General features: G+C 34.8%; 2 protein-coding genes and 1 pseudogene across 2 annotated transcripts; 1 reads left to right on the forward strand and 2 right to left on the reverse strand.

Annotated features, from left to right (window-relative positions):
- Positions 1-2,025: 2,025 nt before the first annotated feature.
- LOC120169761 (activator of 90 kDa heat shock protein ATPase homolog) lies at positions 2,026-3,627 on the reverse strand. The gene is made up of 3 exons (XM_039177883.1): positions 2,623-3,627; positions 2,447-2,526; positions 2,026-2,368 (listed from the first exon to the last, which is right to left on the reverse strand). Exons 1-3 carry the CDS (start codon positions 3,502-3,504, stop codon positions 2,275-2,277), a joined length of 1,056 nt encoding a protein of 351 aa, XP_039033814.1. The 5' UTR covers positions 3,505-3,627; the 3' UTR covers positions 2,026-2,274.
- A 16,133-nt stretch (positions 3,628-19,760) lies between these two features.
- LOC120169503 (DNA-3-methyladenine glycosylase) lies at positions 19,761-22,340 on the forward strand. Its single transcript, XM_039177632.1, has 6 exons — positions 19,761-20,170; positions 20,782-20,853; positions 21,022-21,145; positions 21,489-21,559; positions 21,901-21,958; positions 22,046-22,340. The coding sequence occupies exons 1-6, from the start codon at positions 19,784-19,786 to the stop codon at positions 22,207-22,209; spliced, it is 876 nt and encodes a 291-aa protein (XP_039033563.1). The 5' UTR covers positions 19,761-19,783; the 3' UTR covers positions 22,210-22,340.
- Positions 22,341-22,921: 581 nt separating this feature from the next.
- On the reverse strand, positions 22,922-26,114 carry LOC120169443 (annotated as a pseudogene).
- Positions 26,115-26,761: the final 647 nt, after the last annotated feature.

Genomic DNA, 26,761 nt, shown 5'->3' on the forward strand with positions numbered 1-26,761 from the left:
ACAGCTTTCCCAGCCTGTTCTCATTGACTGGTTCGTTTTCTCTTCTAATTCTTTTCCTGCTCAACAGAGTGGAGGCATGGCGGCTTCTTTTTTTCAATGTGAAATTGATTGTTGATAGGATGGCTGCTTGGTGCCGGAAATGCATATATTTGAAGCCGAAGTTGGAGAAATTGGCAGCTGAATTCCATACCAAGTATATTTCCCTTCTTTCTTTTTCATTAATATGTTCAAAACTCATATGAACTGCTCTATTATCGTTTAACAAAAAAGACGAATTTAAAATATATGACTAATCGTGTGATCATTTTGTAACTTTTAGTATACTTAACAACGTCATACAATCAAAAGACTATTTTGTAACGTTTAATAGTTGGTATACTAAACAAAACAATACTGAATATCATTTGCATACTTTACCCTAGAATTTTCATCAGCTACGAAATACTCATGTCACGGCGTTTAATTACATGTTATGAATTGACAAATGTATTGTTTTCTGTTGTTGGAAGAATGAAATTTTATTACGTGGACGTCAACAAAGTACCTCAAACTTTAGTCAAACGAGGAAACATCTCTGTACGAACTAAATGCTTTCTCTGATTCAGTTATCATAACCAAAAATACTTCACTTACTGTTTCTTGTGTTTCTCCAAGCAGAAAATGCCTACAATTCAGGTATGTTGATTCTGGTTTCAACACAGGAATATAAACATCTGAGAATTGGATTATCTGAAAAGATAAGAATTGAGTGCAGTTATGGAAGGACGGGGACATGAAAGAGGAAGTAATTGGAGGGCACAAAGCATGGATTGTTACCGAAGAAGTGAGACAAATGATCCAAAAATTTATCTGAATAGATGGGATTATTCTCACCTTTGATGTACAATTATTATACATGATTGTCATGAGAAATTGATAATGCTACTCTCTCAATACCACCTATATCTGTATTTGTACAATAAGAATCAAGTCGTTAAATTAAACAATGTTGATGCATCCTGGTAAAGATCAAATCTATCATTGGTTATTACATACTGTATAGTAACATGCATTGGTCATTGCCACCTTAAAGCAACAAGTTTCACAGTAAAACAGATACTTTAAATTGTATTTTAAATCAAAGAAACAAGTCATTATGTATCATACGAGAGAATCCATCGACAGACTTAGTTTGCAGAGAACCAGGGTCCAGTGCTGCAAAGAAACAAATAATGAAATATGTTGGCTTTCACAGTCATATACATTAACTGGCTTTTGACTGCAAAATGAACTTTCAATAATGTCCAACCTAAGAATTGTTAACAAGCTACCCTAAAAGACATTGGAATTTCACCTGTTATTTACTCATGAGACGCATGCAATGACGCAAACATCTGTGCTACATATGTGCAAACAATAACCTGAACTATATGCTATAAATCAAAGATCAACACTTGCACATAGAAACTAAGGCAATCCTTATTGTTCTTTTCACCTCGTAATTGTACACTCCGTATTTCGTGTCAAAAAATGCTTCCACATGTTCTTTCAAGGGCCAACACCGTTGGCACAAAAACAAATGTTTCACATTGAACAATACACATTCCATTAAGTGAAGTAGAAATTTGATTAAAATCGCAAGAAATGCCATATGGAGATGCTAGATTATCATGCCCACTTCAACAGAAACAAGATCATGCTTCCAGCACTTTCAAACCAATCAACCTCAGAGAATAACAAACAACAGAATCGGTAGCCAAGTTAGCCATTGTCCAAACACCAACCACAATTCAACTACATCAACATTATCACAAACCATGCAGATAAAATTGCATCAGATCCCCTTCTCCTCCGTACAAGATAGGGAAGCAAACCACAAACTTAACTTCGCCCATGAGGGCAAAATCATTCTAAGGACCCAATGCAAAAAGCCGTACGTTTCTGACTGAAGAAAGACAACAATTCAATTTAACCTTTTCTTCAGCATTATCAAGATCAACATAATCCACTCAAAGTAACATCGAAACACTAACATGTACACAGAGAATAAACATCATCGAGGCAACATTTTCGTCACTGTCATTATCATAAGTTCAAAGAAATAGTCTGGATATTGGCAAACAAGACAGCAATGACACTCGGTACAAGTTTCAACTTTTAAAAACATGAACCAATACACCAAGATCAGACTTGAGCGGTCATAATAATAGTTGAAAGAAAGCAGATTTCATAAAGCCCTAACAAAGCAAGAAAAAGAAAAAAAAAGAGTATTTCCTCCTTTGGGAATAAAATAATTCATATCCCAAAACCAAATACTGCTCGTATCTTATTGAAAATAAGATCCCTCCATCCTCTCTCGGTGTTCTCCACCACAGTTGCATTCCCATATCTGCATCACAAAAACAATATCAATAACTCTAACATAACAAATTAGCCATATCAGATTATACAACAAATAAAAACCAACCTATCTTCCTCAGGAACATCTGAATGAGTGAGTTTGATTATAGTAACCCCAGGTTCAGGCTCATCGAAAACAAGTCTTACCTGCAACAACAACCCATTAATGAAAAGGGATCATTAAAACCCAATGTATTCCCATAAACGTAAGAAACAATCAGAAGTGAAATCCATTGTGCTTACCGTAGAATCGACCCCGTCAGGCCAACTCCCAAATCTCCATCTCTGAGCAATCAGCTTCCCTTCTTGCAACTCCAAGTTAATACCAGTAACCGATCCATCAAAAATACTAAATTGGCCGCCAACTTCTTTACTTATCCTAGCATTACTCTGGGTAAACCCTTTCCATCTATTCTCATCCATCAAAATCTCAAACATATCCTTAGCTCTACAATTAAACTTCTCCGACATCGTAATTGTCTTACACCCTTTTTTCCCTTCCTTTTTCGCTTCCTTCTCCACCGCAGCTTTCCCCTTAGACACCACAGGTGAACTACTATTGCTATTGCTAGTACTATTACTTTTGGGAGCCAATTTCTTAGCTTCCAATTCATCTTTAACGGGGCCGCCTTTCGCCATAGCTTTAACATAATCCCTCACTTTCTCCAAAATCAAAGGCTTCCCTTTAGCCAACATCGCTTCCTTCAACGTTTTACCAATGGGTCCGTCGTCTTTAACCGTCACCTTAACTTCCGGATCCTCGTCGGCATTCTCGTCCGCAATATACGGAATCTCGACATTACCTTCGGCATGCAACAAAGTCTTCCCTTCCCCGTCTTTGGCTTCACCTTCCCAGGATAAATTCAAACTGATCTCGTATCCGGGAATAATCTTACCCTTCCGGATATTAACATAAGCTTCACCGTCGACCTTTTCGACCTTCTTGGTCTTTATGTAGAGATTGCCTTCGCCGGTAAGGACGGGGAGATCCGAAAGCGATTTGGCGAAGAAGGTTTTGGACCATGGGAGGCAATCGGTTTCTGCCCAGTGCCAGTTATGGACGTTGGCACCATCGGCTCTTTCCTCCACGATCCAGCGCTTGTCGCCATCGCCGTACTTCGCCATTGACGTTAAAATGAAAAGGAAATGAAGAAGAGGGTGAATTACGTATACAGAGATAAGGGCGGCTGCCGGATTATAGAGAGGCCGTTCATACAAAGGGGAAATTTAAAAGAAGATAAAATGGGAGGGTTTGCCCGGGAGGGTTTGCTCTGGAGGGTTCGTGGAGGTGGAAAAGTCTAGACTGTGGGATTGGATATTGTAAGGTAATTTGGTTTTTGGAAGGATCTAGAACAAGGCTTTGATCGAAATTTTTGAGTCGAAACAAAAGTTATTTTATTTTGAGAAAATAACCTACAAAAAATGTCTTATAATATACGATTTTAATAAATTTTTTTTAGATTTGCCAAAATGACCAACTAAATCGCAATGCGATCGATAATTCGCAACGCGATCTCCGGTATCGCAAATTAGTTTCCAGATTCGCAACGCGATTCTGACTATCGCATTGCGATTTTCCAAATTCGCGTTGCGATTTTCCGACTATCGCAATGCGAATATGTAAATCGCAATGCGAGTATGACTATCGCAACGCGAATATGTAAATCGCAATGCGATTATGACTATTGCAATGCGATTCTGACTATCGCAACGCGATTCTGGCTGTCGCAATGCTGAATTTCAAATTCGCAACAGGTTTTAGTTTCGCAACACAAATGTTTTGGGTATATAACTACGCAGCAGAAGCAACTCATAACCTAAATCCTTAAATCGCAACTCATTCCATCTCCATCTATCACTCTCTCCGGTGACATCCGTTCTTATATCCAACGACATCCTTCCCCATCCGGCAACAGGTTTTAGTTTCGCAGCTCGTTTGTTTAGTAATTTAATTTACAATAATGAAATCATCTAATGTTGATCATGTTTGGATAGATTTGTGTTTTGGAGGGTCATAGGAGAATGTTCATGGTGTTTTACAATATATGCCTTTACCCATGAATCTTCAACTAAAACTGTCATTAAAAAAGTTAACTTATGAAACTCTAATGTTACGTGTTGCAAATAAATTGAATTTAGAGCCCTTAAGTGGATTTAGGCTATCTTGTCAGAGAAAATGTAAAGTTTATTTGTTAACCGACAATGAAGATGATGAACGATTCATTGCTTACATTAGTGTTTCGCAAGATGATGTTACATTGTATGTTGTTGAACCTAAAAGTAGTGAAGTTGGGTCAGTAGCGGGTAGTAATCAACTAAGTTTTTCAACCCCAGTTTATGGTGCTCAAAATTTAATGGTTCCACCACAATTTCATCACCAAGCAAATTTTGTTTCACCACATTTCCAATACCAAACACAATCTCAAAACCCACAACCTTTCCCTAATCCAAATCCCAATCAACTTTCAGCACCAAATTCCGGTTTTCGTATTAACCAGTTAGACGATGATGAGCCAACAGAAAAAATTGTGAGTACTAGTCGGTATTCGAAATTTGATCTTGGTCAATATCCGGACTTTGATCTTGGTCAATACTCGGATTTTGATGATGTTTCAGAAGAAGAAACAGACCCTGCGTGTAATGATTTTGATATTGATCAATACCCCAATTTTGATGATGAAACAGCCGCTGCCGAGGAAGATATTGTTGATGATAATGATGAGGAAGTTACGACTGTGAATGAACATGTTGAACATACATTCTGTAATTCATATAACCCTGAAGAAGAAAAAGAAGAAGAATAAATCCCCGAAGAAAAGTCCCCGAAGAAAATGCCACGGGAGTATAACTGGAATATGCCATAATTACTTCAGATACCGGAAGAAGAGTTGGTAAAAATAGCAGTTGATTGTTACACAAAAATTATTCGTATCAAGAAAGATGATTATTTTGATACAAAGAAAGACTTGAAGATAGCTTTGTATACGAAATGTGTGGAAGATGGCTATCAACTAAAAGTTAACAAATCAAGCAAAGATCGTTTCGAAACAAGGTGTATGATTGACAAAAACTGTATGTGGCGTATGATTGCAAAGAGGATAAAAGATTGCGAAATGTTTCAAGTTAGGACCTTTATTGATAAACATACATGTTCAAGAACCCAAGTTTTTCCTCACCATAGACAGGCAAACAAAAAGGTGTTGGGTGGTTTTCTGGCTGAGTTAATGTTTTTGAATGGCAGGGTATATCGGGGACATGAAATTATAACTGACATGAATGCTCGGTTCAAGATTAGTATCTCATATTCTCAAGCTTGGAGAGCCAAATGTTATGCCTTGGAATTGTTGAGGGGGTCGCCAGAAGCATCGTTTGCCCAACTGCCGGCTTATTGTCACAATTTAAAGATGAAAAATCCTGGGTCGGTAACTCATATCAAAACAGATAGAGATGGACGCTTTGAGTTGTTGTTTATCGCCATTGGTGTTGCGGTTAGTAAATCAATATAATTTTGTTGACTCATTTTTGTTAGTTACATGCATTTCACATTTAAATGATTATATTTCTTGTGTATACGATTTTGTAGATTTGTTCGTTTATTACTTGCAAGCGCCCAATTATTATAGTTGACGGAGCACATTTAAAAGGTCGATACCTTGGAGTAAACTTATTAGCAGTAGCCATGGATGCTAACAATGGGATACTGCCAATAGCTTATGGGGTTGGCAAATCTGAAACCTCTGATTCATGGACATGGTTTATGGGGCATCTTAGGGGCATAGGTCCTATTAGCAATCTGACAATCATATCCGATAGGGCAAACTCAATTGACAACGCTGTTAGAAGGTATTTCCCAAATTCTTTTCATGGACTTTGTGGTGTCAAGGTCTGCTGGTATAAAAAATCACAAATGGACATACTGGAAGGCTGTAAAAGCTTATCGGGAAGTGGATTTTAATAAGCATATAAATTGTTTAAGACGTGTTTTCCCTCAGTGTGCTCAAACACTAGAAGATGTCGGGTTTGAAAGATGGTCAAGAGTACATCAACTTAGAGCAAGATATGGTTTCATGACGTCTAATGGTGCAGAATCAATCAACGCTCTAAGTCGTCATTCCCGGAAATTACCCATTACTATGTTAATGGAGTTTTTTCGAGCCTCTATTCAACATTGGTACTACAAGAAAAGAAATCATGCAGGTATTATTTCTTTAAATTCGTAACTTATCATATATTTTACTAAGTATTATTTATTTAAATTTACAGGAACATTGGAACATCGTGTTACACCATGGACTGAAAAAAAGATAACAAAACGTTTTGTGAAGTCAACGTCATGGAGAGTTGAACCATGTTCAAACACTTTGTTTGAAGTTCTGGATAATAACTTAAATGGGCTTGTCGATCTAAATGCAAAGACGTGTAGTTGTATGAAATGGCAAACATCTGGTTATCCGTGTGGCCATGTTATAAAAGTTGATCTTCATCTAAACCAAGATGATTCAAGCGCATATGCTATTGATTGCTACACTACAGAAGTATATCGACAGACTTATGCCGAGATTATCTACCCTATTCTACATCCTTCTGAGTGGGACATACCAGATGACTTACAAACAGTTTTGCCACCAGCCATGGACAGAAGGCTACCTGGCCGACCAAAAAGTCACGATCGTATACCTTCTAAGGGTGAAGAGAAGAAGAGATCGACATGTAGTCGGTGCAAGGAAAGTGGTCATACAAGGTTGACATGTGGATCACCAGTGCCATCACAATCATCTTTTCCTCTACCAAAATATAGATAATCATCAAAATCCAAAGCTCATATGGTGTCAAGCAAAAGGCAATCAAAATCGCAATCAAAATCAAAATCTCAATCACAACCGGCTTCACCTTTTGGGACTATTAACTTAGGTGATTTTTAAATGCAGACGTTGTATTATGTGTATTTTATGTGTAAACTTTTAACATTTTCAGTTAGGCCCATGTATATTAGTAACTTGAGTTTGAACATTGCTATGATTTGTTCAGTTGTTTTCACTTATTACACATTCATTTGACTATCGCAACGCGAATATGACTATCGCAACGTGAATTTGAATATCACAACGGGATAATCGCAATGCGAAAATGACTATCACAACGCGAAAATGACTATCGCAACGCGAATATGACTATCGCAACGCAAATTTAACTATCACAACGTGAATTTGACTATCACAACGAGATAATCGCAACGCGAAATGACTATCGCAACGCGAATTTGATTATCGCAACGAGAATTTGACTATCGCAACGAGAAAATCGCAAAGTGTATTAGACTATCGCAACGCGAATATGATGCAGATTGAAATAAACAAATCAACTTTTACATTTCAATCAATTAAACAAGCACAAATAAGAATTATTTACACATCAATAATCAACTTTTACATTTCAATCAATTAAACAAGCACAAATAAGAATTATTTACACATCAATTAAACAAATAAGAATTATTTACACATCAATTAAACAAATCAACTCTTATTATATTATTTTTCTCATCAAGTAAACAAGTCAGACTTTTAAGAATCAATTACAATAAAAAAAAGCGTACCCCAGACAGTTGTTTATGCACATCAATTTCACGTAGCTCACTTCAGGATTAACCTGCAGAAACCAAACATTTGCTCAAATAACACTTTCTACACATCTAAAACCAACAAACAACAAATTATTATTGAATTCTAGGTACTTAACAACACTTGCATTTGACTTACAAATTGTTTATGGACACTTTCATAACGCGGATGCATGTAGGCAGCGTCTCGAATATATCGCTCTAGCCATAAAATGCCGAAACCACAAGCCTATTGCACCTCTAACTCTATCGGTGGGAGGTAGAAACTGTGTACTTCCTGTCGTCAAACGCTCCAAGCACATGCATACAAGAGGACCACAATCCCCTCTGGCTTCCGACGTTTATTGTGGCGCGGTCCCGTCTCTGATAACTGTAAAATTGAACTTCTTTGGCTTCTTGTTTCCAGAATAAGTCCAATAATTAATCGCATCCAATAATTTAGCCAAATGAGAGCTCCATCCCTTAATAATACCTCTCAAATCAGACCATGATATGTAATTTATCATGCTGTCATATACTATTATCTTCAGGGATGGGAGCTGTAGATCGACGAGAAGCCAATGAGTACGTTCCAAAACAGGGATAAACACCTGCAATCATAAGTAATAATTCAAATTGAGCACTTATTTATGAACACCTTTAAAATATTTAAAAAAAATAAATACTAACCTTATCGACCACCGTGCAGAATAAAGTTTAGCTTGTCCATTAGCCAACACATATGATTCCTGTCGTTGATTCTTCAAGTGAACTACGTGAAAAGACGTCGGCATAATTGTATATTGCGTATTTTTTTTATTTTTATTTTTCTTCAAAGCCCTTACTATTAGAAGATGTGATACCCATGCATCAATATGCTGTTTTACAAAAAAAGACATATATTAGTGAATTACATAAATTTAAAAAAATTAATCAAAATGAAATATAAGAAGAAATATAAGAATTACCCCCCATCGAAATAGCCATTGTCTTCAACCCTTAATAACACACCCCACCAAGACCGTTCAATCAACAAATGCATATCATCGTTGAGTTTGTACATGTCAGCGTAACACCCTTGGCTCTGCTCATGTAGATAAAAATCAACTACGGTCTTAGCCCAAAGGGTATTATCCAGAATTGTTTCCGGTAGTTGTTTCCTCTCCACTTCATCTGCCGGAATGGTACTGGCCTGTAACTTATACGAAAGCCAACAGTCATCCATCATGTCCGGCACGTGAGGGGGTTTCTCAATAATTCGATATATTATGCCGTGTGAATCGGGCTCTAGAATGTTGGGAGGGACCTCTTCAACGATGACAGTGGCCTCTTGAACGGTGGGAAGGGACTCTTGAGGGATGATAGGGGCCTCTTGAACGACAGGGGAGGCCTCTTGAACGATGACAGATGAGTCGGGCTTTTTCTTATGGATTCTTCGCACTATTGGGGTGAACAGAGACTTAATGGCACGTGCACGCCGTCTGATGCGTGAACTCCGTCTTGCAAGAAAAACCCGACGTAGAGCATCCACCTTAGCGGGCCGCTAAAAATAAATTAATACATAAATCAGTAAATAAACAGACATGATATTAAATAGTGAAAACAAAGACAAATATATTTCAAACTTGCACGGTATTCACCCAAGTCATTATTCTATCATTGTTCACAAAATGCATCAGATAACATTCCAGAAGTAATCACTTATATAAACATTTAAAATGACAACATATAGGTTTAGTGCAGGTTCAATGACAACATAAAGAGTAGTAGTTTATTCTTGAAACTTAAATTTTCTGCACTGTGAAGTTAGTATTTGTCTTTGTCTTTTGGTTGAAGTAATACAATTCATTCAAGTTTCAATTTGCAGAAGAAGAATAGAATCTGAAACTTAAAATAGCAACACGAATGACTATCGCAACGCGAAAATGACTATCGCAACGCGAATTTGACTATCGCAACGAGAGAATCGCAATGCGATTTTCATTTCGCATTGCGATTCTTTCGTTGCGATAGTCAAATTCGCGTTGCAATAGTCATTTTCGCGTTGCGATAGTCATTTCCGCGTTGCGAAAGTAAAATATTCTTCTTCTGCAAATTGAAACTTGAATGGATTGCATTACTTCAACCAAAAGACAACCAAAAACAAATACTAACTTCACAGGGTTAAAGAATAAACAGTTTAGCAGTATTGGCAGCAACCGAATGAATTTACTAAGCAATCTAAGTGAAATGGTTAATCTAAGTGAAATGGTTAATCTAAGTGAAATTACGAGTAAATTTATCATTAAGTTAAATATGAAAAATATTAAACTTACCTCGTTGCGTAGAGTATGAACCTCATTCTACAACGATGCTACCATCTCACGTAGAGCGGCTACCTCACCACGTAAAGTAGACACCTCAACACGCCATGCACCATTGCCATCGCGTAAAGTACTGACCTCCTCACGCAAGGCATTGACCTCATCACGTAACTCCCCTAACTCATCCCGTGGTGGTGGAGAACAGTGAGATAAACGTCGTGGCATCTTTGTCGGTTGCCTATCATGAGGTGATGGTGGAGAAGAGGCTCGATGATGTGACAGAATAGGTGATGGCTCTCGTTGTGGAGGTGTATAGTCGGGTCGATCAGGTGATGGTTCTGGGTGAGGTGATGGCTCTCGAAGTGGAGGCTGCTCATCATCCGTGCCATCATAAAAATGCTTACTAGCTTTCCACCAATCACTGGCAAGCTCAGCTTCCGTGGGTGTCAACCTCTGTAATGGAGTGTTGGACTCCTAACAATATAAAAGCTCAAACAAAGTTAAACGTGTACTAGTAATAACTTGTTTATAAACATATGGTAGTATTTGTGTTAACTTACATTATTTATTATCGTATACGGTAGTAAATCTTCCCATTGCTGCAAGGTCCGTTTCCTCTTCCAGGAAATAGCCCTAGGAATATCATTAGCAGTTTTTAATGCATATGTCTGCATGGCGGGAAAGGCCTCAAATATCCAAATCTACAAACAATATAATAACAAACATTAGTAATTGTTAAATAATAATTAATTATAATTTTGGAAACATTATATAAAAATTCTTACCTTAAAGGCCCAAATAAAGCCTGACAAAGTGTATTTGGAACCATCGCCACGCAAACTTTTTCGATCATCAAAGGCAGACGACAACTTATTCCATGTAGCTTTCCATAGATACGAACCCCACGGAAACAGGTTCCATGCATTTAGGTCCTCTACCAATTTAATTAGATCATTAGGAATTGGTTGTCTGGCCTCTCTGCCTAAAAATTCGGCATGCAAAAGTATTAGAAGGCATACTCGGACAACATCGAACGTCATCCATCCGAGTAAAACCATCTTTCTTATTCAATAATCTCGTCAAGTCTTCCACGTGTAAATTCGGCTTCTCCATTGACAGCTCAGGAAAAACCCGGGATAACCATGATAGGCGGGTAATATGTCTAGTATACCGACCTACATCATCGTGTCCGAAGCATAGACCGGTGATTAAGCAAAACTCCTCCCGCCCAAAACACGTATACGCCGGTGGAAAATCAAACCATATCTCTTCATTACGACGTTGTATAGTCTCTGGTAGATCGCTAGTCATGGTTTGAAGAAACAGATGGGTCAACATAGCATCTCCACCCGGATGTTGTACTTTCAGCCATGGCCCAAAGTAAGTATCCTCAAATATTTTTCTTTGTGCAGATGAAAGCTTCGACGCAATTGTTTTGGCTAGGCTTAATTTATTTCTTAAGGTCAATTGAGCCGAATAAAAGTTCTACAAAAACAATAAACATACCAAGTTAGATATACCAAAAACTACAATGTGAAGATATACCAAGAACAATAAACATAAAGAGTAGTAGTTTATTCTTCAAACTTAAATTTGCAACACTGTGAATTTAGTATTTGTCTTTATTTTTTTGTTGAAGTAATGCAATTCATTCAAGTTTCAATTTGCAGAAGAAGAATAGTTTCTGAAACTTAAAATCGCAACACGAAAATGAAATCGCAACACGAAAATGACTATCGCAACGCGAATTTGACTATCGCAACGCGAAATGAAAATCGTAACACGAAACTAAAATCGCATTGCGATTTTCATTTCGCGTTGCGATTCTCGGTTTCAAATACTAAAATTGAAACTTGAATGGATTGCATTACTTCAACCAAAAGACAAAACAAAGACAAATACTAAATTCACAGGGTTTAAAGACTAAACAGTTTAGTAGTATTGGCAGCAATCGAATGAATTTAATAAGCAATCTAAATGAAATGGTTAATCTATTATTGAAATTACCAGTAAACTTATCATCAATTTCAATATGAAAAACCTAATAATAATGCAAAAATTTCAAAATAAAAATAATTAAAAAAACTAACCCTCGATGGTTGATTTGGTTGATTTTCCATTTCTGACCGTGAATGATTGTGAGGGTGGCTCTGAGAGATGGAGATAGACGGATTTCGCCGGAGATGGGGACTGATTTCGTCGGAGATGGGGACGGATGTCGCATTAGAGAGTGAGAGATGGAGATGGGATTGAGTTGTGATTTAGGGTTTTAGGTTATGAGTTACGATTACGGGATATACTGTGGACGGTTCAGTGTTCCGATATATTAATATTCATGTTTGGAATTTGAAAAAAATACGTGTTGCGATAATAATGGCACTTTGAAAATCGCATTGCGACAGTCAGAATCGCATTGCGATAGTCAGAATCGCATTGCGATTTACATATTCGCGTTGCGATAGTCATACTCGCATTGTTATTTACATATTCGCATTGCGATAGTCGAAAAATCGCAACGCGAATTTGGAAAATCGCAATGCGATAGTCAGAATCGCGTTGCGAATCTGGAAACTGATTTGTGATACCGGAGATCGCGTTGCGAATTATTGATCACATTGCGATTTAGTTGGTCATTTTGGCAAATCCAAAAAAAGTTGGTTAAAATCGTATATTGGTCACTGAGGTTATTTTCTCTTTTATTTTTGGGTAAAAGATATACATTGTAATTTTAAATGATGATTTTAATCATTAAATTTTTATAATTATGTACGAATCAAATGATCTCAATTAAGTTGAGCATTCGATTGAGTTGTTCGAGTTGACGAGTCGTTTTTTGCAGCTTAAACTTAACTTGAAAATTTTCAAGTCGAGTTGAGTTATTCGAGTTTCTATACAAATTTTATTATAATTATTTATAATATTATGATAAGGATTGATACCAATTTTTCAATTTTCTCTAACCATATAAGATATATATTTTTTCATATTTTTTCATATTATAATATTATTTAATATATCAAATATAATCTAAAATTATAAAATATATTTACAATATTGTATTTTAATGAATATATTTTGAGGGTAAAGTATTGATTAGAGTATAAAAGAATCAAGGAATTGATGGGAAGAAAGAATTTGCAAACAATTGCAGTCAAAAGACTAAATTTAATAAAATGCAAATTTAATGGACTAAATAAAAAGAGAGTATATTTTTAGTAAAAAAAAATAGAAATTGAAGTTACATAGGAATTATATAGTGGTATAAGAGCATGTGGTTCAAATTTGGTAAAAATGGACTTAAAAAGAAGTATGAATTGAAGAAATAAGGAAATCATGAAAAGTTGAGGGACTAAATTAAAAAATTAAAAAATGTTATAAAAAGAGGAATTGAAAGAACATAGGTATTCTAAGATGCTTTAGGAGTATGTGGTTTAAATTCGGTAAAAAATAGACTTAAATGAAGGAGGAATTAAAAGAATAATAAATCAGAGACTAAATTGAAAAATTGAAAAATGTTATCAAAAAGAGGAATTGAAAGCACATAGGTATTCTAAGATGGTTTAGGAGTATGTGGTTCAAATTTGGTAAAAAATAGACTTAAATGAAGGAGGAATTGAAATAATAAGAAAATTATGGACTAAATTGCAAAATTATCAAAATAGTTAACCAATTTTTTATTTTTCGAGTAACTCAAAATTTTCAAATTTCAACTCGACTCGAACTCGAAAACCAAATCGATAATTCGAGTTGACTTGACAACTCAAAATTGAAAAAAAAAGAATTCAATTTTTCGACTCGAGTCGAGTTTTGCTCACCCATAATCTCAGTGGTTGAGGAGATTATTATTATCCCTAAAAGTCTTGGGTTTGGGCACTTCATTTGTAAAGGTGTTTGACTAATATTATTAAAATTTTATTAGGTTAATTATACTGCTAATTTCTTTTGTTTTCAACTTGTCTTATTTTAAAAGAATTTATTTTTCATTTTTATTTTATTTCGGTAACGATTGGACCATCATTAAACTATAAAAATTGATAATCTTGTATTTACGAAGCCTCTCTACCAGAGACTCATTGGGTGCCAGAACAGGTGGCGTTCGTGGTGTAGATGTAACAATTGGGACAATATGTGCCATTCAATGTAATATCCCAAAACAGGGCTAGTGACTAAAATGTAAATTTTGAAAACTTTATGCTCAGTTTCGAAATAAGTTAAAAGTTCAGGGATTTAATTAGAGAATATTGATGTTGGATTGATTAGAAAAGTTGGAAAGATGAGAGGGTATAATGGTACTTTCATAAGAAAGAATTTTATTTTCCTTTTATAAAAGATATAAACACATGGAGTTAAGAGGAAAAGAAAGAAAACTCTAGAGACTTGGTTATCTTCTTCCTCCCATGGTTTCAGTGGTAAGGTAAGTTGGAATCAACTTGATTGTTTCTTTAATTTTAAAGTTGGTTTTGATTCTTAGAGGGTTAAGAAAGTTTAAGGAATGCTTAAAGTGGCTTAAAACTCAAAGATGGATGAGTTATAAGAAATTAAGTAAAAATAGTTTTTAAAGGAATTATTGAGAAAGAGTTAGTAAATAAGTTTTGAAGTGAAATTTGACTTGTCAAGGGTCTAATTAAGAAGTTAGAAGTTTTAGAAGTGAATTAAGAACATGTTGAAATTTTAGTAAGATTTTTGAGTTTCAAGAATTAGGAGGAAATATTGAAGATGAAGATGTGTTATATGAATATAAGATATGTTAAGTAAGTAGAGTTAAGTTTAGTAGCATGAAAGGAGTTAAAAATGGAAGGTGTATATAAGTATGGGTGAATTTTCGAGCTAAAAAAATAAATCATGGGCAAGGGGTATCGGTACTGTTTATACAATACCGATACTTCAAAGAGAAAATGAGTGATAATTGGGGCATTGGTATCGATACTGGTTAAATGAGTATCGATACCATAAGACACAAATTTATATAATTGTTCAAAGAGTATTAATACCAAAGAAGTAGTATCGATATTGGGGGTATCGATACCATTAAGAAAGTATCGGTACAATTTTGAAATAAAGATCACAGAATCGAAAAAGGGTATCGATACTCAGGCTTGGTATCGATAGCACAACTAGGGAAGTATCAGTACCATACATGGGGTATCGATACTACTCAAATTGGGAAAAGTGTACTATGTATTCTTTTAGCTTGAGTTATTAAGGATCGAATTACAATATTTAGAATTTTGATATGCATATCAAATGTATGATTGTGTATATATCGAGCATAAACAAGTTTCGGAATGATCGAAGAGTTAGAAACGATCAAGAGATAAGAGATCGGTATTGAGTATTGAGGCTAGGTAAGTGCATACAATTAGAATATATGTATTATTATATGAAAATTAGACTTATGACAAGTCTGTTTCCAACATTTTGGAATATATGATTACCCGATTAGAAGCATGATTATGTTTGCATTATGTGAATATGCCTTGTTCATCTTACATGTTATGTGGTGTGAATTTATATGATATGTATTATATGGAAAAGATATATGTAACTATCTAAAGTTATATGAGCATGTAAAATAAGTTATAAGACTACGAACCATGTAAAATAGTAAATGACTTATATGATAACAATAGAAAGAATATAAGCTATGTGATTATGAACAGGTGGATATATGTTTAGATGAAGATATAATAACAAGATATAAATTACATGAGTTAAATTTAGAGGAAACTAGTATAATCGACTTATTATATTAAATGAAAAGTGAGAGAAGCTAACTAGCATTGATCTATAGGATAATATGAGAACAATATATAAAATAGGAGACATTAGCATAAATAATTATACGAATATGTAAGATAAACTATAATAGGAGAATTATGTGCTTAAATGAACCTATAATATATGAGTCATATGGTAAAGATCTTTGAAGCCATAGTAAAAGATTATATGAGCTATGTGATGATAAATATAATAATACATGTATAAGGGACATATGTTAGTATATACGTTACATGATTTATGTGAATATAAGAGAATAAAACATAAGATATATGATATGATATAAGTTATTATATGCATATATGATATATGATAGGACATATGTGGTTATATGATAAATGATATGAGATATAAGTAAAGGTATATGTTATGATCTATGTGATTATGAGTACAAGAATATAGGACTAAAAGATATAAAATAAATAAATAATATATGTGATTACACGAGGGGGTAATATAAGTTATGTGATATGTTATCTATATGACAATGAGCTATGAGGCTATATGAGAATGTGGCATGATCTACGTGAAAAGAAGATATGAGATTATAAGTACAAGAGTCGAGGTATAGCTACAAAAGATAATGCCCATGTTATGTGAATCTGTGATAGATACAAAAGATAATGCCCATGTTATGTGACATGAGAGCTAGAGGTATAGCTGGCATGCCAAGAGTCGAGGGTTACATAGGTCCTTCGGGACATACAAGAGATCTTTCGGGACAAATTTCATATGCCACTAAGTGGGACTTTATACGAGCTGTGGTGACAGCATATGTGCACAACCTCCATGTACTCACATATCTTTAGTTCTCACATGTGTATATGGGCTAATAAAGAAATAACAATAAATACACTATATGTGATGTATAGAATTTGTGATATGAAATGCGTTACAGGAATTATATGATGATATGTGTATTGTTTGATTAAGAATGTTAGGTACAAGAGCATATGACTAAGAGATATGAATGATAATGCTAAGAATTTAGAGAATGATATATATGCATGTGTGTAATTGTTACATGAAAGAATGTATAAGTTTGTATGATATGATAGTATGAAATTATGCATGCATTTTTAGGAGTTATAGTTTACGTTTTATATTTTATATGCCTCACTAAGTCATAGACTTAGCGTGTGAATGTTTCACACGTAGGTTTCGAGAAGATTAAGGAGCAAAAAGGAGAAAGACATGTTAGCCTCTCATTTCTAAAGATCAGATCAGAAAAGAGTTTTGAATCGTATGTATTTTGTTATATTAAATGTAGTTGGCATGTACTAAGAGATTTAAATTGAATATGCTCTGATATGTTTTGTTAAACTAATCGTTTTTAATTAATGTAAACTATTTAGTTTTTTTTGTTAAAAAATTTGGGTTTTCAACTATTTTGAACAAGTACATGATTTGAAAGGTGAATGTGACATCTCGGACTCGTATCTAGGTCGGATATGGGTTGGGGGTGTTATATTCAAATAGCTCAGACGATGAGTCAGTGTGTCAAGGTCAAATCACATAAGAATGTTGCCTCATCTACCCTTGTGTCCTCTTTCATGTCCAGATCATTAGTATCTGGCACAAACTCATCGTTGGTGTCATCAGCATGAGACATGGCTTTCGACGCGACCTTCTTGGTTACGCTTAGACTCATCTACCATAACGGTCTTTATAATTTAAAAGAAAATAAGTCATTATTGCCAGACTTAGAAAAGTGCTCTTGACAATTTAGAGTTATGTATTCACTAACACTCTACTGATACTGACCCACGAGTCTTAAGAACGATTGAACCTAAATTATAATATCATGTAACACTCTAATATGATCTAGCATGAATCTAGAAGATTCAAGTGTCACGTTGTTATACCCTAATTTTGGGCTATTTTATTTTTGTATTCTAGATCAAAATTTCAGAAATTATTCTATAAATTTAAGTAACTTGTAAGGGACTAAATTTATAGATATTGAAGTTTATAGTCTAAATTGAAAGGAAATTATGGAAATTAAGGACTAAGATGAATTCAAAGAAAAGTTTGAAGTCAAAAGGATAAACTCTTAAAAAGTTTAGTGGCTTTAGGTGTAAGGTATCTATTATTTTTAGAAGGCATGAAAAGTGCTTTTAGAAGATTAATTCATTTTGCATAAGTGCTTTCTCTTCTAGATCCTAAGACCTCATATTAGAGTTACAAAGTCAATGTTATACTTTATAGCCCTAGCAATAAAGGTCACACAAAAATACATGCATATACAGGCAATGCAAAGCCACCAAAGGTGTTCATAATCAACATATGCCTTCAAATTCCAACAAGATAACTCCAGATATACTTTACTATTTTCCTATTTAAGGGTATTTTTGGCATTAATGTCTTAAAACATTTTCATCAAGTTTTAGGCTTAATTATCATTAATTATGGCTATGAGTAATTTGTAGCTTATTCGCTTGCTAATCAAATATAAAGCATATAAAATAAGCAATGCATCACAATTATAAAATTCATAAAATACTTCAAAGTTTTAGGTGTACTGATTTTAAGCTCGCCGATTTGATATTTTCAACCTTTGATTTGAACTATTAGCCCTTTCTTCATCGATACGAATTCTCGATGACAAACACGGTCCCCAAATTAATCATCAAGATATTGACACTTGTCAATCCTGACACGTGTCATGAGCATATATTTACACATGTCATCTCATGATTCAATGGTTAATTTATTAAATTAAATTAAACTTAAAATCAAATTGATTAAATGTATAAGTATTGAGGATCGAATGTGTAATTATACCAGTTTTTTAACTGCAACGTTATCACTTCCGTTAAATGTTAACTACAAGTAACTTGATTGAAACTACTTAAATAATTATGTGATCACATTGATAAAATTGAAAGTATGGTAGTCATATAAACACTAATCCTATAATATGGTCATTTTGAGTAGTTGACCCTTTTATAAGAAACCCATTTTTTAAGAAATTTATTATAATACCCCAACAATCTCCCGCAACCCTCTCCCCCGCCGCTCATGCCATGGGATTAAATCCCAGCGCCCCCACCGTTGAAGCCTTTAAGAGGGGGATTCATGCTCTCATGTGTAGCTGTAACTGGGATTAAATCCCAGAAAATTATCCACTCTTTCATACGTTCATATTTTTAGGAATTTATATTCAAAAAAATAGGGATTTAACATGAACTAATTGATCCCAATGGTTAATAGACTCATTATATTTTTTTAGAGATCATGAACACTGATATAATATAAACATTTATTATCAATTGATTGAGAGTATATATTTAAAATTTAATGTAATTAAAAAGATGATGACCGGTTAGTGAATGGACTGTGACAGATGATGAACATTCAACGACAGAAATGATGATTGAAGATAATCAATAATAGTTGAAAATGAGATTTGAAAGGATGGGCTTGAAGGTTGTTTTTGCAATTTTAGGAAAATTTAAATTTTTAATTAATAATATTTTTAAGGTTTCTTTTAAAAAATATTCTAAAAAAATATAAATATAATATGAGTCAGATAATAATATTTTTTAACGGCCTTTATACCATAAATACTTAAAATATATAACGTTGGAATTTGAAAAACTTTTTTTTTAAATTAAGCCAACTTTTAATTAGTTTTTTTTTCCGAATCCAATGAAATTTTGCTAAAAAACTATTCAAGTATGACTAGCCACCAAAAACCCTAAACAATGTCAACCAATGCCCAATGCTTCAAAGTCTGACCAAAATCAATTTCCTTTTGTCTATTTCAGCTCGTTCATTTTCGCTACAGATGAACTCAAGTAAACGGTTCAAACGAATTGCACCAAAACGCAACAAATCAGTTCGACTGAGTCAATCCTGTAACGACTCGGAGAGGTGTGCGAATAAGAGTTCCAAGTCAGTGATCGTTAGGACCAGGACCACTCCCCGCCATAATCAGACTCTGCCTCAACCCAAACTCAAAATCCAATCTTCTCTAGTTTCCGACCCTTGTTTTCGCGATACGACGATTCTTCCCCACGATTTCTTTCAAATTGACGCTCTTGATTTGGCGCCACGTTTGCTTGGCAAGTTTTTAAGAAGAGATGATGTTGTTCTTCAAATTACTGAGGTAAATTTGATGCATTTTTCGTTAACTTTATTCCCTATTTCTGTTTGTTTCTCTAAGAAATGGAAAATAGAGTTCGAATTTTCGAGTATTTGGGTGTTGAGTTTTTCCATTATAATTGAATTTTGTTGAAATGACCCATTTGTGTAGGTGTGATTAAAACTCTACTTGCTCAAAAAAAAATTTTTTACTCTGACTCGATGCTAAGAAACTTGACTCACTAGTAATTTTATAAACTCACTCGAAAAACTTTAAATTCGAGTTTAATTATAAAATATAACTGAATAAATCAAAATTTTTATAAATTAGTGAATTGGTTATCAAGTTCGAGTAGATACCATGATATACGTATATGGTATGTGATTATAGAAAATTATTTAAATTAGAATTAAATAGTATCGTAACATTATAAATATTTATAATTAAATTTAAACAGAAACTCGAAACTCAAACAACTTGAATTTTATACACTAGACTCGATTTTTTTAAAATAAAGTTTGAATTATAAAGTTTGAAAATTTTTAACTCAACTTGAATGATCGAATACTTAAGCCGAGGAAACCAAGGAAAATTGAAGACCAAAGTTTCTAATTTGAATCATTATATTTTAACAGGTAGAGGCTTATAGACCAAATGATTCAGCTTGTCATGGTAGATTTGGAATCACACCAAGAACAGCCCCTGTTGTAAGTTTAACTATCTTTTTTTTGTCATCTCTTTTCATATTTAATCTTTTACATATGCTCGCTAATCTGATTATTGGTCCATTAATAACTCGAGAGTTTAAACATTATATATGTTTATTTTGGTCCTAGTAACAATAGATATTGAGTTCCTCTATGGCATTCTTGCAGTTTGGCCCTGGAGGAAATGCTTATGTTTATCTTTGCTATGGCCTTCATACAATGCTCAATGTTGTCGCTGACAAGGAAGGAGTCGGGGCTGCAGTCTTAATTCGTGCCTGCGCTCCTGTGTGTGGTAAGTTTCGTATTCTTATCTCGTATCAGCCATGCAACTACTTCTATAATCACCTTCATTGTATCTCTTAAAATGGTATCATATCGTATATTTATACCTATTTGCCATTGGTGTTAATGCATAGTTGATCATACATCGAGTCATCTTTATTCAATTATTCATGGTTGCCTGCTTTAACATCTTGCAACTTAGTAACTGTTAAAAGTTTTATGGAAATGTTCGTTTCCAGTTTTCTTGCTCTTATATAAAATCTCAGATCTCTACGTACTATCATTGGGTCAGAAAAGCAAGCATAATCTTTGTTAAAGATGATGTTCTTTGAAATATACGAACTCTGCTGCAGGTCTAGAGACCATTCAGCAGCGTCGAGGTCAGCAAACCGAGAAGCCTATTCTTCTCACTGGACCTGGAAAGGTTAGATTTCATTCTTTCCTCTTATTTTTGCACTATGTTGATTATTTATCTCTTTGTTAAGTGCGGATGGATGATAATTTCCATGTTCTTCCTGATGCAATGTGGGTTTGCTGGTTCATTGGCATTTAAATACTGGTTTCGGATAATCAATTAAGAATTATTCACAATATAAATAAAGCCTTGATCCTCTTTTACCTTCACATATTTGTTCATCACCTACATGCAAATTTTTTTTTTTGTAAGATGAGCTATTGGGACAAAGTCCAGACTCAATGCATTAGACACCTCTTTGTGTGCTGTATGATTTTTGAGCTATTAATCCATACATTCCCATGTATTAGGTTGGTCAGGCTCTTGGAATCTCCACAGAATGGTCTTACCATCCCCTATACACTCCTGGTAATTAGTTTACTCGCTGTATTTATGCCATGATTCTAATTTCTACTGATGTCTAGCCCTACAATATAACATATGGATGCTGCATAGGTGGTTTGGAACTCTTGGATGGGCCGGAACCTGATAAGATATTAATTGGTCCTCGTGTTGGCATTGAATATGCTTTACCTGAGCATGTTAACGCGTTGTGGAGATTCGCCATTGCTGACACCCCTTGGATAAGTGCTCCTAAAAACACTCTTAGGCCTCCCTAGGCTCTGATGAGTAAATGACTTGTATTTTCTCTTTTTTGCTTGTCCTTTTTTGTCATTGTTCTGGGAAATGTGAATTTATATCATATATATGAAGTCAATGCATTGTAAATGAAGCAAAAGCCTAATGCCTGTAAAGGAAATGCATTTGAACCTTTTTGCTTTGTAATTGTTAGCAGAAACTACACTTAATATTAACAAGTTTATAACACTATGCAATTTACCTTTTCTTAAAATTCCTTGAATCTTCCCAGAAACTCAGTAACCATTGTGATGATTATGATGAACAACAACAATGATAATAATAATACCATGGCTAAGGAGGCATTAGATAAATAATCCAAAACTTCATTAAAAACATAATTTAGATAATGAAGATAAAACACGTGTCTATCTCCATCAAGACGTAACATTCTGCTTTACATGACAAAATCTGGTTACAAAATTCTACTTACTGACCTCTTTTCCATGCAAAAAACGAAATGAAAACAATCACTCATGTTATGGCAATGAGAAGAAATGTCACATATATTACAAGTTCATTTACAGGTAGGCTACTATGAAAATAAAGAGACTACCATCCTTGTTTCCATGCTTAGAGCCTAGAAAATTATGAAAAAAAGGTCAATCTTCCTTGTTCTCATACATAGAGTCACCGTACTGCATTGCAAGTCAACTTACAATCAATACAAAAAAAAAAAAAACACAAGGCTTCTCATCAAAAATCAGATAAAAGCCAAAACAAAGCGCCTAAAGGTATATCACAAGAAACAACTAAGTCAACATAAGAGAGATAAAAATCAAACATATAGCATGAATTGCTCATTGATTAACAAATAGACAAGTATGGTACATATCTACAACCTTTGGACACATCAGTTGTAAGAGCTCCCAGAGAACACCAATAACATTGGACTATCAGATCCAAAACTTGTACGCTACTACATTCAACACCGCAATCAGAATCATAAGAATACCTTCAAATCAACCGCAATGTGCCAAACAAGCCATCCAAAAGCATAACATCTGAAATTTAAGACAAAGTGTCAGATACCTGTAGTAAAAAAGAACAACATTTAAGTGAAATACAACTTGCCTCACCTAATCAAGAGATGTCATACAAATTGGTCTGACTAAATGTACCCCGGGTCATCAGGAGATTGTTCATTCAAGTGGCAGCATTGTGAAAATGACGTTAGTGAACTGAAGCATGACATTTATGTCTCAAATATCAGCAGAAATTGCTTAAACACATGTTTTGATGGCCTTTATACGGTAGCATGCTGTTGAGAATAAAATTCTGTGAAATCTAACCTAAAGAGCTAAGAAATCCTCAAGCAACGATTTATATTCTGTAGCTAATGCATCTAGATCTTGTCCCATATTTTGAAGGAATTCAATAGCACGTTGTGTTAGAGCTTTCCTGCCTTCACTAATCCAGGACCCTGGCTCTGAGGACTTATCTTTGGTTTGCCTTGGTTTGTTTTTGTCTCGAGAGTTTGAAGAGGATTCCACAGTCCTACTCAATGTTAAAATCAAGAGTGAGGGACACCTAAACAGAACCCAACGCTTAAATAACTAAATACATGCAAATAACATAATATCAGTACACACCTCGCTTGTATCTCATGAATTCTTTCATATAACTGGTCTGCATGGCTTCTAAATTGCAGTATAAGGTCAAAAAGGACAAACAATGACTTGTAAAGGGTTTGGGATCTTTCACCTGGGAGAGATTTTTCTACAATTGAGTGGAGGTACTTCTCATGGGCTGCAAGTAGATCATCAAGATCTTTGGCTACTTCCATTTCATTGGAAAATTGGACCACAACACCTCCAAGACTTCAAACATGATATAGTATTGCAAGTTTGTAACAAAATGATTCATCTCATCCCAAAGAACCTGGCATCGCCTCAGTGTTGAAAGCAATTGCATTTTTACTTCACGTTGTAGCTTTGTGTATACATGTGAAGCAATACAATTGGGTTTCATTGTTTTACATACACCAATGAGTGCATGCTCCACCGGTCTAAGCTTCCAGAGAAAATAAAAAATTCGTAAATACCTAATCATGACAGATTCAGTAAACACTGTATCTAGCGGAACCCTTGCATCATATTCCAATGAGAAGACATCCCATCCACAGTCACCGATGCCATGTGGCATCATCTTAACTCTCAACCGATCTAGTATATCAGGACCGTCATACTGAGCATTAGATGACCGAATAGCACTTTCCAGTAATCCATAACTTGAAGAAACTAATAGTATTAGCAGGCTCTGATAGCTCTGGTCCAACAATATCCATCAGGTACTGAACAAAGTCACCCTGCCCAAGCAGCAGATATTGCTTGATTGCGAGACAATGTACTTTGAACTAGTACCTCTTGTATATAACATCCAACAAATGCTTATCAATTCTCTTAGCTGCTTCCATGACTAGAGATTCAAGTGCATCAGTTTCTCCATATCCAAGATCCCCTCTTCTAGTTGTCACTCCAGCAGCAGCTACAGCCTCTGTTGCTGCCTCAGCCCAACCACGGTCATCACAACAGACACTAAGAAAATTAATAGACTTCCCAGTCCTCAGAATACGTTGAGCAATAGACTGTGAAATGAACATAGGCAACATTCCAGCATGCAATTGGTAACCTTCTCTCCAAAGGGATTCAGCTTTTACTGGTTGCCCCACAATAAAAAACTCGGCAAAAATATCTTCCAATTCCCCTTCCAAAACCCAACTCCTCACCATTTCAAAAAGCGGAAAGCAAACCCTCCTAAGCAATCGCCTCATAAAGTCATGGACTAGAGGATCACCATGTTGTGCATGCAGATGAATAGCACCAGCCATAGCCCCACCCCTCAAAGCTTTACACTTATCAACCAAAACTGCCATTAATCTCATTTTCACCATTGGCTCAGCAAACCAAACTGACAATCTCATCAAGAACAAATAATTACCTGAACTTGCATTCTCCGAAACCAACGGAATTGGATTCATTGACTGAGCCTCTAGCACAGCCAACAACTTATAATACTCTGATAACTCATCCTGCAAAGCAGTACAAAACGCCAGGCCCACAGTCCCCACATCTTCAGCAGGAAAACCACCCATACTCTGAGAGATATACCCTTTAACTTTCCTAAATAACCACCCTAGTTCACAAAGCTTCCTAACAATAATTCGAGTAGCTCTAGGTACCTTAGCTAGATCTGATAAAGCATAACCATCCAAATTACTATCAAATTTCAATTACTTACCATCAATCCCTTGACAAGCATACAACACATCTTTAACCAAAACCTCTTCAGTCACCTCATTCTCTTCTTTAACCAAATTCCCAAACTCCATAAACGAAATTTCACGTAAAATTTTTGTGGTCTTCTGAAACCAGGAAAACCCCATTTTCCCAAGCCTTATCTGCATTCTCTTTACCGTTCAAAACACTTGAATCATTTACTGTTCCATAATCATTTAAACCTAAATTGGGCAAGAAAACCGAAGAGCCCATCCCATTGATAGCATTTTTCGATCCTTGGATATTATTTGAAGCAAATAAAGAACGGCCCATTTGTTATTAACGTTGCCCGAACCATTTTTGGAAGCGAACTTGGTATAGAGATCATCGAAAGTAAGGGCATCAGAGGAGTTACTTTGAGTGGCGAGACGGCGCTTGATAGATTCGGCATCGGCATCGGCATCGGAATAAGGGGAAGCGGAAGGGTTTCAACGGCTTGATAGAATGCGGAAAGCGTAGCGAAGAGACTGGGAAAAATGAGGAGAGTTTGGGGTTGGGTTTTGAGGGTTTTCTTGAGAGACTAAGCGACGAACTAGCTCAATTACTAGATCTGCGACTTTGCGTTGATCTTCTTCTTCCATATCTGAAAGACAAAGGGAGGCCAATTTCTTTTTTTTTCCTTTATATTTTTTCTTTTAAGTACGAGAGTCTGGGAAAGGAAAATTTGGTTAAAAGGGCTTTTATTTAATTTCATGATAAACAATCTAATTTAAGGTTAATTTAAGATTAATTTGACATAAATATTACCATGTTGAACTGAAAAAAAAATATAAATTTATAATATTTTCGGTTACGACCGAAAGATTATATTACGAGAGATTAGAATTTATAACCAAATATATTACAGAAAAATGTAACATTTTGAGTTACAATTGAAAATGTTATTAAGTAAATATCATTTTCAATTGTAACTTGTTTAACCTAAAAAGTTATACTCTTAATACAATTTTCGGTTATAATCGATTTTTGCCCTTTTTTAACATTATATTAACAAGTTATTTTTAAAAATTTCTTCTAATATTGGTTACTTTTTCTAAATTTTATTTAGTTTTGATTATTGAAATTAAAAAAATAACATTTTAATTATTTAAATTATTAAACTCCCGTTTAGTAACGCTATTTAAAAACACTTTTAGATAAAAAACTCATTTTGACCACAAAATAAATGAGTAAATTATTTTTTGGGGAAATGGTAGTTCAAACCAACCACGAAAATTAGAATTTCTAGCTTTTTCATTTCAACTCTGCATTTAAA

The sequence above is a fragment of the Hibiscus syriacus genome, unplaced genomic scaffold (genome assembly GCF_006381635.1).
Source record: "Hibiscus syriacus cultivar Baekdansim isolate YM2019G1 unplaced genomic scaffold, ASM638163v2 tig00111769_pilon, whole genome shotgun sequence".
NCBI lineage: Eukaryota > Viridiplantae > Streptophyta > Magnoliopsida > Malvales > Malvaceae > Hibiscus > Hibiscus syriacus.

Bases quoted from the DNA above. Each gene is read 5' to 3' on its own strand.
- LOC120169761 (XM_039177883.1), bottom strand. From the start codon at position 3,504: ATGGCGAAGTACGGCGATGGCGACAAGCGCTGGATCGTGGAGGAAAGA. The intron at 2,527-2,622 runs GTAAGCACAATG...TTGTTGTTGCAG, and splicing joins CTGACGGGGTCGATTCTACG to GTAAGACTTGTTTTCGATGA. The intron at 2,369-2,446 runs GTTGGTTTTTAT...TTTGTGATGCAG, and splicing joins GATGTTCCTGAGGAAGATAG to ATATGGGAATGCAACTGTGG.
- LOC120169503 (XM_039177632.1), top strand. From the start codon at position 19,784: ATGCTTCAAAGTCTGACCAAAATCAATTTCCTTTTGTCTATTTCAGCT. The intron at 20,171-20,781 runs GTAAATTTGATG...ATATTTTAACAG, and splicing joins TTGTTCTTCAAATTACTGAG to GTAGAGGCTTATAGACCAAA. The intron at 20,854-21,021 runs GTAAGTTTAACT...GCATTCTTGCAG, and splicing joins CACCAAGAACAGCCCCTGTT to TTTGGCCCTGGAGGAAATGC.